The sequence below is a fragment of the Alligator sinensis genome, unplaced genomic scaffold (genome assembly GCF_000455745.1).
Source record: "Alligator sinensis unplaced genomic scaffold, ASM45574v1 scaffold438_1, whole genome shotgun sequence".
In the NCBI taxonomy this organism is placed as follows: domain Eukaryota; kingdom Metazoa; phylum Chordata; order Crocodylia; family Alligatoridae; genus Alligator; species Alligator sinensis.
In genome coordinates this window covers 266,171-280,118 of record NW_005843131.1, presented here as the reverse complement: position 1 = coordinate 280,118, position 13,948 = coordinate 266,171, and the positions used below count along the sequence as shown (strand labels likewise).

The 13,948-nt window shown below is 43.1% G+C and overlaps 1 protein-coding gene across 2 annotated transcripts in view; it reads left to right on the top strand.

The window, feature by feature from the left end:
• Nucleotides 1–4,939, top strand: part of RNF128 (ring finger protein 128, E3 ubiquitin protein ligase) — a 61,362-nt gene extending 56,423 nt beyond the window's left edge. For both annotated transcript variants that reach the window (XM_025193911.1, XM_006037518.3), the window contains 3 exons: nt 563–659; nt 1,066–1,234; nt 3,421–4,939. In XM_025193911.1, coding sequence (XP_025049696.1) covers nt 563–659; nt 1,066–1,234; nt 3,421–3,548 — 394 coding nt within the window. In that variant the 3' untranslated portion in view covers nt 3,549–4,939. The remainder of the gene's footprint in view (nt 1–562; nt 660–1,065; nt 1,235–3,420) is intronic.
• The last annotated feature ends 9,009 nt before the right edge of the window (nt 4,940–13,948 follow it).

The window sequence follows — 13,948 nt, the reverse complement described above, 5'->3', positions numbered from 1 at the left end:
GAGGGGTGTGGCTTGGTCCCATGTGGGGAGGAGAACGGGTGTGGCCTGGACCCAACTTGGCCTTGTGTGGAAAGGGGGCATGGCCTGGCCCCAATCCAAATGGGGGGGCATGGCTTCAGTTGTGACTGGTAGCAAAGGATTTGGGTATTTGGTGGGGGGAAGGTGACCATATTAATGGCCACCATTTTCCCCCAGTGCTGAATTTCCCACCCCGGGGGGAGTCCCACATGCTGAATTTGGCCCACAGGCAACCCTGGTCCAGTCTGTCTAGGGTTCCAGCAATTACTTGTGGTTGCATCATGAAATGCAGAGACCCCTGAATGGCCCAAGGAGTCCAAGATTAGCATGTGACCGACTAGCTTGCTCCTGCCTGTATTCTGGTAACTGTACTAAACAGAATGCATGTAAGTCTGCATGTGTGTATCAGACCTCTTGAGAGGACCTGTTCAGCACTGTACTGAGCCCCTAGCATGTTTGTAGCAGGGAAGGTTGGTCACCTCTAGTCATGGCAGTGTCAGGAACTAAATGCCACTTGTTTGTTACTTTTTTTTTCTCCTACCAGTCATCTCTTCCACAAGAACTGTATTGACCCCTGGCTGCTAGAACACAGGACGTGCCCCATGTGCAAGTGTGATATACTCAAAGCTCTGGGAATTGAGGTATGTTGGCATTCCTTCCTAGAGGCATGGACTCCTGGAGCACTATATGCTAATGGTGGGTCACTCTGAAGCTGCAAGGGATAAGCTTTGGGGTTTTGAGTAGTTTCCATAATATGGTGAGTCTGTAGCAATGGTAAAGAGGTTGCATCTTCAGGTGGAAACAACTGCTGACTCTGGCAGCTTAGTACAATTGTTCTTATGAACAGCTACTGGGACAAATCAAAAGTGCATCAAGCCCACTCTCCTGTCTCTGGTGGTGGCAGTTAGGGGATGCTTCCTAGGAAGAGCATAGAAACCAGGCATGTGTTATGTGAATGAGCAGCGTCCCAGCAATGGTGGGCAAGCTGCATCTTCATAGACCCTCTCCCTACCTTGCTTTCGTTTTAAATTGCACAATTTCTCACAGCCAGATATAGAAGATGGAGTGGAGTCCATCCAAGCCACAGCGTCGAACGAAATGCCAACTATCACTTCAGTCAATGAAGAGGATAATCGGAGTGAGACTGCCTCATCTGGCTATGCCTCAGTACAAGGAACAGATGAACCAGCTCTAGAGGAGCACACTGCTGCGGAGAGTAAGTGTTCAGTTGTCCCAGTTTTATCATGCGGCATAAATTCTACTATGCTTCTCAGTAGGTGCAGTGAAAACTCCTCAAACCTTGCCTCCTGAAGTTTACACGCATTTTTATATTGAACCTATACTTCTTATGAAGAAGAACAGTCAGGCTCTTAACAGGGTGTCTGCACTGAAAGAGCAAATACTGCTTCAAATGCAGATAGGGAAGCATCCTCAAAAAACAAATTGAGAATCCACAGGCTTACTGCTTGAAGTCTCCAGGGCATGTTTGATTTCTCTTCCCCCCACATGCACTCCACTGCTTTTGTAACACTTGCCTGTCAAATAAATATAGTTTCTAAAATACTGCTAAATCTAAATGCTCGAAATGAATTCAGTAGTTGGAGAAGACGTCTGGAAAGCTAAAGTAATGTTCCACTAGCTGCAATGGAAATGGCAAATGCTTTAAATTGAGTTTCAGATTTTCCAAACTTTAATGGAAAACAACAGGGTGTGACTGACTGTATAAATCTCTTACTGGGCTATTAAAGTTCTCCTCTATAAGGTAATCATACTCTCAAGTTCTTTTGATAAGAGCATTCCTCTCTTTAAACTAGAATGAGCTAGAAAATGTAGCAAAATCCCTCTCCTGTGAAATATATCCTTCTTGTCTGGTCTGCACTCTTAACCTTGCTTTGAAATTAAACTAAAGAGTGGCTTAATATTTTGCTGTTGCTCTATACCAGGGGTAGGCAACCCATGGCACGGGTGCCAGTGTGGCGCGTGAAAGCATTTTTGCTTGGCACGTTCCTTGGGGCGGACAACAGGGAAGGGGCCGGGGCTTCACTGCCACAACAAGGATTGGGCCCCTTGCAGCTCCCCTGCCATCTGCCTCTGGCACGCCAACATCTTACAAGTCAAGGTTGCAGGTATTTTTAGCGCTCTGCCCAAAAATGTTGCCAACCCTTGCTCTGTCTGGACACTTTTTCCGTCTAAATTCCTGCCTCTTTTTTTTTTTCCCCAATGGATTCTAGTAGGGTGTTAAATGGGAGAAAGAATAAATAAATATACCCCCTCCTGCCCCACCCAAAAAAACAAACCACTTGTGGCAGTGTAATGGAGAGCGGCTCTGAGAGAATCGTTCAGAAGAAGTGGCATTTGCTGCCACCTATTGGGGCATTTTGCTCTGGAAAGCACAGGTGGGTGTTTACATTTGGGTCTGTGCTTTTCGCTCGAACGTGCAAACAGATCTTTCCACGTAGGCCAGCTGTCAGCCCTCAGACATTTTTCATGCTGAACCCCTGTAGCCAAACATACACCATTTCCACATGTACATTTTTTTCTTTTAACGAGCTCGGCTGTTGTTCTGTCTTTGCCACTCTGGTCTTCAAGTGCCTTTCCCTCTTGCATGGCTCTGTCTAGTGTATGGTAGCGTCATTCTGGTTGACTGCTGCTACCTTCTTGCTAAGCTTCTTGTCTATTCTGCTATGTCTTTGTCTTCCTCCTATATAATCTGGAGCTCTCTTGTCTGGGATATTCATGCCAAAGTCTAGTTGTCACCTTCTGGACACCAAAAATGAGGAAGTAAGGAGGTGGCCATGGTCTTCACTAGCTCCTAGTAACTTTCCAGGTGCAATTCAGGGTGCTGGTTTAGACTTCTAAGGCCCTAAACAGACTGGGCCCTAAGGTTCTGCCTTCTCCTTACTCCCTATTGTGATCCCTGAGGTCGGCCAAGAGCACCTTCCTGTGAGTATCAATAGGCCAAATCCATTTGTGTGACAGACCGTTCTCAGCAATGCTCCTCAGGTCTGGAACTCCCTCCCCCTCAAAATTACCAGAGCCTGGGCCTGGACCGCTTTCAGGGGCATTGTAAGGCCTTCCAATTTGTGCAGGCATTCATCAAACAAAGCTTGAGACATTGTTAGGGAGTCTCAGGCTAATACTCTAGTTCCCATTGAAGTTATTTTGTCACTTTCTGTTAGAAATCTTCTGTTCTCTTATTGTAAGCTGCTTTGAGCCTCTGTTGGAAAGGGTGGCATGGAGATCAAATGAATAAATGAACCTGAAAGGGCTTGGACTTCATGTGTAGGGAGCTCACTGATCAGGCGAGGGTGAGAACTTGAGGCCTTACACATGCTTTGGGGTAACAGTAACTCTTAAGAATTTATTTCTTTTTGATTGTTGACTCTTTCTTTCTCCTGAAAGATGGCAACCATGATGACCTGCATCTCGTCAACAACGATTCCCAGTCTCCAGCAGTGGATGTCCTCCCACACCTCAGTAACCCCAGCTTTGAAGAAGATGAAGCATGTGATCATGAAATCAGGTCCTAAACATCCATCCAGCAACACAGTTGGAACCCTCTGTAACAAACTGCCGGCCATGGTCATGCATACGTCAGACATCCCAACAAACTGGTGGACTACCACTGCAGCAATGTTACCTTGGAAATGTCGGGAAGAACTAGGAGAGGGTTTTTGTTTGTTTGTTTTTTAACAGCTCGTAATTATGTGGTTTGGAATGCTTAACCTTCTGTTCGTTTCAACGTTTTTATGTTCCACATGGACCTTAGTTCTAGTGTTCCTCACACAAGCTGTTTCAAGGGAATATATGAAGAAAACAGTTATTTTAACACTAAACCAAACCTGCCTAACATGGCCATGCTATTACAGAGCAAAACGTCTGTTCAGGTTTTGAAAACCAATGTTGTTTCTGTAAAATAAGGAGAAGATTGTCTCATCCTGTAGGAGCTGTTTCTTCTGCGATTTGTTTGTTTTGTTTTTTGAGGTTCTTGGCTTCTAGATTTAGTATAAAAAAATAGAATTTTATTACAACCAAATCAATTTTGATCTGGATGACTACTTGTTTAAACTGATGCAAATGTCTGTCTTAAAGCAATGTCAATAATACCGATGCACTAAATTTAAGAGGACAAAATATAAGGTTGTCTGTCGGTGTGTTTTGCCTGTAATATCTTTTGGAATATATTTAACCTAGTGGCGGTGAAAGGTAAAGATTCTAATCCATCTGAGACACATTCCTAAAAATGTTTCAAGGGCTTCAAATGACCAGTTGCATCTGATTTGCATAACATTGTAAAGGGAACAAGTCTGGCTTTTTTTTCTTGTTCGTAAAATAGTGTAAGCAGAGTCTGAAAACTACCGCTGGGTCCAAGAGTTGTTTCCATAGCTTCAGCACCAGCAATGTTTGCTAGTCCTGGTTTGGAGGAAGTCTGAAATCTGAAGTCTGTCCACTGAGATTGAAGGTCCACTGAAAGTGACCCAATAAAATAACATAAGGCAACAGCTGGAAAAGGACATAAGGGGTGCTTAGTCTAGCAAGCTGGTTAAAATTGCAGTGACGACTGATGTGCTGTAAACAGAAATTTATTTGTGGGGAGTTGGACTAGGGTGTTTGGGTGGAACACGGTGCCTTAATTCAAAGTCTAGAGCCTTGTCCACCAAAGTTAACTAAATGCATCTTAAAAATGCACTTTATTTGTATTTTGTTGTAATTTGTGGTGGTGTTTCTGATGTCAGTGCTAGTAGAACTTACTCTCAAGAACAGCAATAATAATGTACTACTTTCATTTGTTGAATCTACTGGGAGAAAACGATGCATTTTTCCTATTTCTGTGCAGTGTAATTTAAACATGTTGTAAATAATTCATGATTTCTACTGAATTCCTTTGAATATGAAATGTAAATAAAACTATATTCTACTGGCTTGTCTATGACTTATTTTGATGACAAAAGTTTTATGTAAAATCTCTTGGAGGGGCAACTACCTTCAAGTGCTTTTTTTTCCCCCTGTTCATATATCAAAACTTGTTTGGGTTTTTTTCCCTCTAAACCTCTGGGATAAAGACCAAAAAGACTCTAATACTTGTACCATTAATGGATAGTGCTTTCTAAATTGTCAACACTATGGTTAAATAGATTTGTTGCAGTTGTAGGAGGACTTGGAGGCTTATGGGCACTTCTACACATGCTGTGGCGGGGGGGCAGCACTCTAATTAGAGTGGCTCTGAGAGCTGCTCCAATTAAAACGCCGCTACATCTCGTGTATCAGCATCCCGTTAGAGCTTTAGTTCAACCCCTTGCTGCCATTTTTAAGCATAGGGATGCTGATGCATGAGACACAGGAGGCTGCTGGAGCGTAGTAATTGCCATGCTCCATGCACTGAAATTCCAGAGCGTTGGAGCAGTCTCCGCACTCCTGTATAGGTACCCTATGTGCTATGCTACAAGTGCAACCCCCAAAAAGCTTTGCATTCCCAGTGAGCCGTAAGAAGTGGGCGAAGGAGGCAGTGAGAAGGAACAAATAGCAGTCGGGTGAGACAACATGCAGAGACTACATCCTGTTTTGTCAACTGGATACAATAAAACCTATGTAACAGCTGACCACTTTGCGCACATCAGAACAGACATATTTTGAAGTTGTGTTTTGTAGGGTAACATGTCCTTGTGTTTGGAATTTTATCGAAAGCCACAAAGGAAATGAGCAATCTAAACTGGCCTTTCTAGAGTAAGAACATCTTGACCTGGTGATGAGATAAAATGAAAGGCAGCTCAGATCTGACACTGCTGTCATGTGGCAAAGCAAAAGTGAGGTGGCTTTGCAGTGTTAACTTGGTGAATTGAACTATTCATCCATGTTGCTGCATGCTGTTGAGTAGAATTCCCCATGGATATTTAAGTGTCTGTAAATCTGAGCATAGCTCTGGTTTTGTTTTGTTTTTATCCTTAACTCAGACTAGCGTGATAACAGCCAGTGGATATAGCTATCCAATTGGGCAGCACTTGCAGAAATGCTCTCCATACCGCTGTTTGATTCAGTTTTTGCTTCAAGTCGGGCTGCTTGCTCATACTGGAGAAAATGAGTGGAATCTAGTTCTTCAATGGCCAGACACAGGTTCAAGATAATGGTGATTCTTTCTAAAGAATGACTAAGACCTGGATACGGGAGCAGACAGTTGTTTGCAAGCTACCAGGTTCCTAGGAACCTAATTGGTATTGGTTTGTATAGGTATATGTGCAAACTGCCATGCCGCAGACCTTGTGGATGCTCTCTTATTCCTGGATTTGGTCCCATGTGAGTAGATACCAAAAACTTCCATTAGCTTCAACTGGAGAACGATCTGTCCCAAACTGATGAATCAAGCCACCTTTTTAAAGTTTCATTTATAGTGGGGCATGTTGCTGTTTTATGCTTCCAGTCCTGCTCCTATGACATGGAAATGGGTGATCCCTCAAATGTAAAGGCAGAAGATGGCAGAAACTTTCTGCGATTCTCTGAAATACTGTAAAGCCATTAGTCTTTTGCTTAACGTTGTCGTTGTTCCTGCTAATACCAAAGGGTATTAGGGTCTCATAGGCTGTGCATATCTGGAAAATATTCTACTCTACCATTGTGCAAAACCTATATAGAAAACCTAGCCAACTTAATTTTTCTCCAGATAGCAGAACACAAGATATACTTGCTAAGTGCCTAATACACTTAGCACAATTAATATTTTTTTTTCTATACAAAATGTTTTAAGAGGCTGATTATTTTGCTGAGGCATAATAAATGAAAGAATAGGTGTAGCATGCATGTATCTCCAGTTGGTGGGGAATATTTTTGTTGAGAAATTGGTGTACACACAATTGAGAGGCGGTTGTGTAACCTTGCTCTTTTTAGTTCCTCACATCGTTAGATGTTGTAGCATTACTCTTGCATTAACATAATTGCATGTGCTAGGCTATTTCTAAATACTGGCTACCTACATTCTCTGTGGAAGTGAAAACCTGGCTTTCCCTGCAGCTCACATTTTCCATCCTTGCAAGAATTCATCCGTGTCCTTGATACCTATTTTGAAACTTTCTGTTCAGGGTTTCCCCCCTATTTCATTTTACCAGCATTCAAAGAGTAATTGGGTTCCTTGCATAAAGTTATCCTGGCTTTAAGGGAATTATTGTGTAGCAAAAGTTGAAAATTCAAAACTTGAAGCAATGTTAAAGTTTTATGCCACAGAAGTATACCCCGTGCATTTGGGGTTCTTTCCATCACTATGGGATTGTGTAAACCACTTGCACAACTTTTTATAGGTCTGAACTTGTCCGCAGCGTAGCCATAAATACACCAGCACAATGGAGTCTGATTCACAAGCAACAATTGGAGTTGCTAACTCATTCAGAGCGAAGGTGGTTGTTGTTGGAAAAAAAACAAAACCATTACCACTCTTATCTCTGGGGCTTGGCCTCCTCCTGCCGGAAAATAGGAGCCGACACATTCCTGAAAGGCCGTGCCAGGCTTATCTTTTGGCAGTTGATACAGTTTCTATATGTTGCATACTTACAAAGATCCTAATCCTAAACTTGAAGCAGGGAATAAAGCGGCGCTTGCAAGCGGTATTGGTTGATTACTGACGATCTTAGGACAGCATTGAGGTTACAATGGAGTAATATATATATTTCTACTATTATGCTCGTGGCGAGGAATAGACTTCCTTAAGGGCGAGTCTTGCAAGTGGCTTCAGTCACGCTGTTGTAGTTCTCTCCCCCCGGGGAAATGGATCGAGGGACTTGAGTCAAGTGTTTCAGGTCTTTGTAGGAAAGAGAGTCAAAGATTGCAGCTCAACAAAAGTGCAGAAAAGTAGGTAGAGATGGGAACTAGCAGGTAGCTGTGTGGTGGTGGTGGTTTTGTTTTTGTAACCCAGGCTTTACCGATAGAGGATCCTGGAGAGGATCTGTAACATCATAGCTAAAGCAACAGGATTTTCCTCTACATAGATAGGGCTTGTGTTTAAAATGACATGAAAATATAGACAGTGTGAAGGGCTCCCTTCTTTAGTCTGGAATCTTCTTGTGCAGGAAGAAAACGAGGAATTTCTGGTATTACAGAACTGCGGTCTGGGGGTCTGCCGTTCTCCATATGACTTCCTGCCACTTCAAACGTTGGTGCCAGGTACATATTGCAGCTCTGAATCTCAATTGCTTAGCTTCAGCTTTGCTGATTTACCAGCTGAGAAGTTGGCCCTACCTTCCTTTCTCCAGTACTCAATGGCACTGTCCCTTCTTGCATGCATGCACACACCTGGGGGAGAAATAAGCCATTCTGCTTCTGCTGAAAGATGCAAAGACTAGTAACCACCACCCCGCTTTTTTTGGTTATTTGGTTTCAATGGGTGTGTCTACCCATGCAGATTTAAGCTGCTTTAGCTTAATTTAAGGTGCGTTAAGGGCATGTGTCTACACGTGTGCGCCCGTAATGCACCTTAGAAAAGGCAATTTTAGGCTATTTGTGTCTAAATTTGATACCTGCGAAAGCAGGTATTAAATTTGGGCGCGAATAGCTGAAGCGCATTAATGCACAGAAAGATGCGTTAAAGCACATTTACGCTGCGTATGGACTGAGTTGGCACTAACTTTAGTCTCGCGTCAATCCGCGCACACAGCATTAATGCGCTTTAACGCATGCACATGTAGACGTGAGCCTGAATTGCATTAATGCACATTAAATTTAGGCGCGCCTAAACGCATGTCTAGACATGCCCAATGATAAGCTTGCTAGCTTCAGTCGGGCACTTATAGAATAAGCCGGGGTCTAGTTTGGGAGCTGTGAAAGCACTTAAGCCCACTTCAGGTTGACAGTATTTTAGATCCTCCACGCTGGGTGCTAAAATTGTGAATTGTGATGTAACTTCAAAAGCATTCCCTTGTGTCACTCAGAGAAGCCAGCACCAATTAATGTAAGAACCAGGGTTGTGGATTATACTTGAAGGAAACAATCCACCATTGTTTTAAAGATACTCTAGCAATATGAGGCTCGACTGCATCAAAGAAATGTTTATTTTTTAATATGGAACGCATTGATTAGAAGATACAACTCTGTGCTGATTGAGAGATAATTAAAGTATCTATAAATACATTCACCAAAGATGATAGAGCAGCTCTGTGCATTTTAATAGACTTCAGTTATGAATCTACCTCCCAAGTAAATGTGAAGGAGAAACATCCTAGACCTTCAATACAAGAAAAATGACAGCAAAGGGAAGCAATACCTACCGCTGCTTGCACAAGTAAGTCTACATTTTTTCAGACAATAAAACAATGGTACTGATTCATAGTCTTGCATAGAAAAGAGTTCTGATACTTAAGAAAGCAGAACACGGAGTCAGGCTTCAAAGAGGAAGTGCAAAGAGCTGATGTCTACAAGAGAAAGTAACCAACATTGGTGTCTTGGCTAAATACCAGTAGAGAGAAGTTAATTCAGCTTGCCTAAAATGTCCTGCAAACATTTAATGGAATCTATTTTGGTCTTGTAGTCTGCATATCTGCTCTCTGAGGGCTTACCTTGTGCATGTGTATTGCTGTAGTTATACGGCTAAAGCTTTGCCTGTCCCCCACTAGCATGGGCACTATTAGAATAACAGTGTCACAGACAGAATGATACGGTATAATTAAAGTGGTGTAATTAAGCCATTTCACTTGCGCTAGTAAAATTCCATGTTAGAAAGCAAGGACCTCTCAAAAGTCCATGTAGACATGGCTACAGAGGACTGTCATCTTTTTCAGGGCCTGGTCATGTTCCTGTCAGGCCCCTGAACTCTGAAGCTGGATCATTATTCTTCTTTTCCACATACCCCCGTCCCCTGAGGCCACAGCTTTTCAAACTAAAGATTGTGGTGCTGGTTACAACAGCGCCATGTCTACAGCAGATGTATTGCTTCAACTCATCATACATACTACACAGGTGCCTTGTTAAGCTTGCTTTTGCGTACGAGGAAGAACCAGGGGGAAGTATGTGGCCTGAGTTCTCCTCCTCCAGACGTGATTTATTCCCATGGTAAGGAATTGGGGTAGCATGCCATTGCTGTTGCACACTTTACACATCAGTGCAGCACGATGGCTTCAACACGAGAATGCTTGTGCAGGCAGGCGGTAGTTTCTGAGTGAGCTGTAGACAGCCTGGTGGGGAAGAGGAGCCTAGATTTCAGCTGACCTGCTAATATGTTAAAACTACATAAATTATCTGGTCTTCACTGCCATTTTCTTTTTGCAGCAAGCATAGCAATGCTCCTGCTACATGATCCTACAGACCCTTACTGTACATGGTGTCTTACATCATTCAGCTCGCCCCATTTCAAACCTTCTGTTAGGGTTAAACATCTCCAATTCGGCATCCAGGCTGATACTCTGGGATAAGACACAGTCCCCTCTTCTTGAAAGAGAAGCTAGAGTTAGGCCATTACCACCCAAAATGTTCTGTGAGTGTTTGGCAGGGTTTTGCCTATCCTTTGCTCAGACCCATAAGTCCCCTACAGAAAAGTTTACTGGCAGGCAAAAGCTTGGAAACAGTTACATTAAAGAAGGTGCACACTGGGAAGTACTAGCAGAAAGTGGTGTCTTCATAGGTCATAATGAGTATTAGTGATGAAGATGGGTTTGGAGGAGTGAAACTTCTAAAAAAAACCCAAACAGTAAAAATCAAGGAGCATGGGGCTTATGTGACCATTCAAAACGTTTGCATTGATTACTTTGAAAGCCAGAGCCCAAATATTTGCTAGTTTATTTGGTAGATTATGCAAGACAAACAGTCAGTGAGGAGACATGACAATCTGTTCTGTGACAAGTTCCAAGGAAGTAGAGAGAGAATTAATTGATAAGTGATGTCATTGCAAGCTAACTAGATGCATCAAGCTCTTCTGCCGGAGCTAAAACAGTGATGGTTGCACATCAAGCATGTAACTGGAAATACAGGGCTATCATTTTTTCCACAACCAAGCCCCAGTGTCTAGCACACCAATTTCTTTACTCAAGTTCCTTTCTCAGCTTTGACTGTTTTGGCTGTGGGTGCAAATCATGTATCCAGTCTGCCTCTCAGGTTAGACATGCCCTCAAATGCAAGGTGTTTTTCATCAGGTCTAGCTTTATCCCAACCAGGCACTTGGTGCAATAGGAGATATTACCCACAAAAATCCTTGCCTCTTGCATAATTCCTAGGCCATCAGAGCTGCAACATCACTCCAACACTGCCAGTGTCTCTCAGAGGCATTATGAGGTTTAATCTTAGAGATTATTATGATGGGTCAACATTTTTGCAATAGTTTGGGTTAAAACTTGAAATTGAATTAATCAAAATTCTAAATTCAATTTTTTTAACTATTTCTCAAATACATTTTTACAAGAAAACTTTTTTTTGCATTTTAATCTTGACTGTTATTTTGACCTTTCCTTCATTGGAATGCTAAAATATGCGGAATAAAAAATACTATTTTATAATTAACCATCCTAATTAATGCTCAAATAACTTTTTTTATATTTAGAGAGAAATGAACTGTGTATGTGCATGTGTGATGTTCGTTCCCTTTTATTTCTACCTTCCACTTCACTCCCTGTTTGAGTGTCTTAAATAGTATATTGACCTGCAGGTTCAGCTATCTATAAGGTCATTTGAATGGTGCACTGCATGTATATCAGGCACTGATGCTATTTAGTAAACTCATGACACACGTCATGAGTATATGTATAGCATATGTAACCGTTGTTGCTTGTGTGTGTGTGTACAAATAAAATAGCCTGAGCAGGATGCATATATCCTAAAAACAATAATAAAAAACCCAAGTTAGGTGGTCCCTGCCTACGTATGTTGGGTTTGTTCCCTTTTCTTTTATTTCTACCATCCTGTTTATTTCCCATTTAAGTATCTTAAATACTATATTGACCTGGAAGTACAGCTTTTTCAGTTATCTATAAGGTCATCTTAATGGTGCACTGCATATAAATCAGTGGATACTATGGATACTATCCATTATTATTGGGTAGCATATGTCATCAGGGCCAGATGTTTTGTTGCTCATCTGTCTTATTGACTGGTGGACTTCTTCAGAGGTTGGTGGACTGGCAAGTGCTTCCCTTACTGGATGGTATGGGATGGGTTTGCTGGTTACATCAGTCACCATTGATTCTCTGTTCAGGAGCTTTTGGTAGTGCTCCTTCCAGTGGTTTCTGATGGACTCGTCTTTGAGGAGCATACTGCTTTCTTCAGATCTAAGCAGGGTGAGTCTGCAAGAGCTTGGTCCATACACAGCCTAGATTGCACTGAAGAAGCTCTGTACGTCATGATTGTCAACCAAAAATTGCTGGATTTCTTTTGCTTTCTCTTCCCACCATTTCTTTTTGATTTCTTGAATCTTCTTCTGAGCTTCAGCTTTAAGTCATTGAAAAGTTCCCTGCTGCTCACTGGACGTAGGAGGGTTTTGCATCACAGAAAGCTTTACTCTTCCGACCAAGACGGGCTTTGATTTCAGCACTGTTTTCATCAAACCAGTCCTGATGATGTTGGATGATAAAGCCAATTGATTCCATGCAAGCCTCATGGATGGCCTCTTTTAGAGCTTGCCAATCTTCCTCAACATAAGTGTTATCATTTTTAATCCTAAAATTGGTGACTTCCTTGCTGAGATATGTTTGGAGGGCTTTGCGGTGTCTAGGGGTCTGAAGGCATTTGATGTTGTACTGTCTTCAGACTGATTTGGATTGCTTTCTATGTTTCAGTGCAACCCTAATGGACACGACTGATCTCACTAAGTGATGACTGGTCCAGCAGCCATCGGCTCCTCCCAGAACACGCATGATAAAAACATCTTTTAGGTCACATGCTTTTACGATGACATAGTTGAGGAGGTGCCATTTTTCAGGCAGGGGGGTTGCCGTGTTGTCTTGCACCTGTCACATTGTCGGAAGTGATGACAGGGTCATGCTCTGCACATTTATTAAGAAGATAATGTTGAAATTGGCCTTGCCCACTCCTTGTTTCCTAATGGTGCCCCTCCACATGTTAAAATCCTAGCCAACTCTCACCTTTAAATCTCAAAGGAGGACGATCTTCTCCTCTTTCAGGATGATAGTCAGGATTTCATCAAGGTCAGCATGAAACTTTTCTTTCCGTTCTTCCTCGGCGTCGAGTGTTGGGACGCATGCAAACAAATTAGTCAGTTGGAGGCAGAGACTCGTGAGGTGCTCGTTAATGCCAATGCGATTTGGTCATTCATCTAACAGCCCAGTTCTTAATGGAAAAACCAACGCTGTGTATTTATTTGCCTGGTCTTTGTAAGCCTCCTTTTCCAGAAGAATGCGAGTTTCCTTGCCGATACAAATGCCAGTGTCCTTGCCGCCGCCATGCCACTGCTGCCATGCCCCACAGTCTCCGGGGGCATGCGCCGTTCATTCATCGACAGCACAACTTGGGAAAAACTAGGTTGGGACAGGGCTACCTGGCGCCGTCTTGTGAGAGAAGGTGCATCTTCCTTGGAGGAAAACTGTCTCGCCCTAGAGGCAGAAAAACGACAGAAACAGAAGGAAAGGAAACAAGGCTGAGAAATGTTTGCCAGAGAGTCTGCGGCTCTAGGAGCCACCTTAGCCGGCAACACCCTCGTTTACAACCCTCCACTCGAGCCCTGGGCGCGATCGTCCCCCGCCAGGGACGCCAGGGTAGCAGAGGCAGCCTTTATCCCTCCACTGCCGTTGCTACGCAGTCACGTTCACCCCCCCCCCCAACACACACACAGGTGTACACGTGTATGTCTTCATCTAGGCTGCCGTTCATGCACACCCCCCCACACAGGTGTACACGCGTGCATGTCTCCATCTAGACTGCCGTTGATGCACACCGCCCACACATAGGCGTACACAGGTATGTCTCCATCTAGACTGCTGTTGGTACACCCCCCCCACACAGGCGTACATGC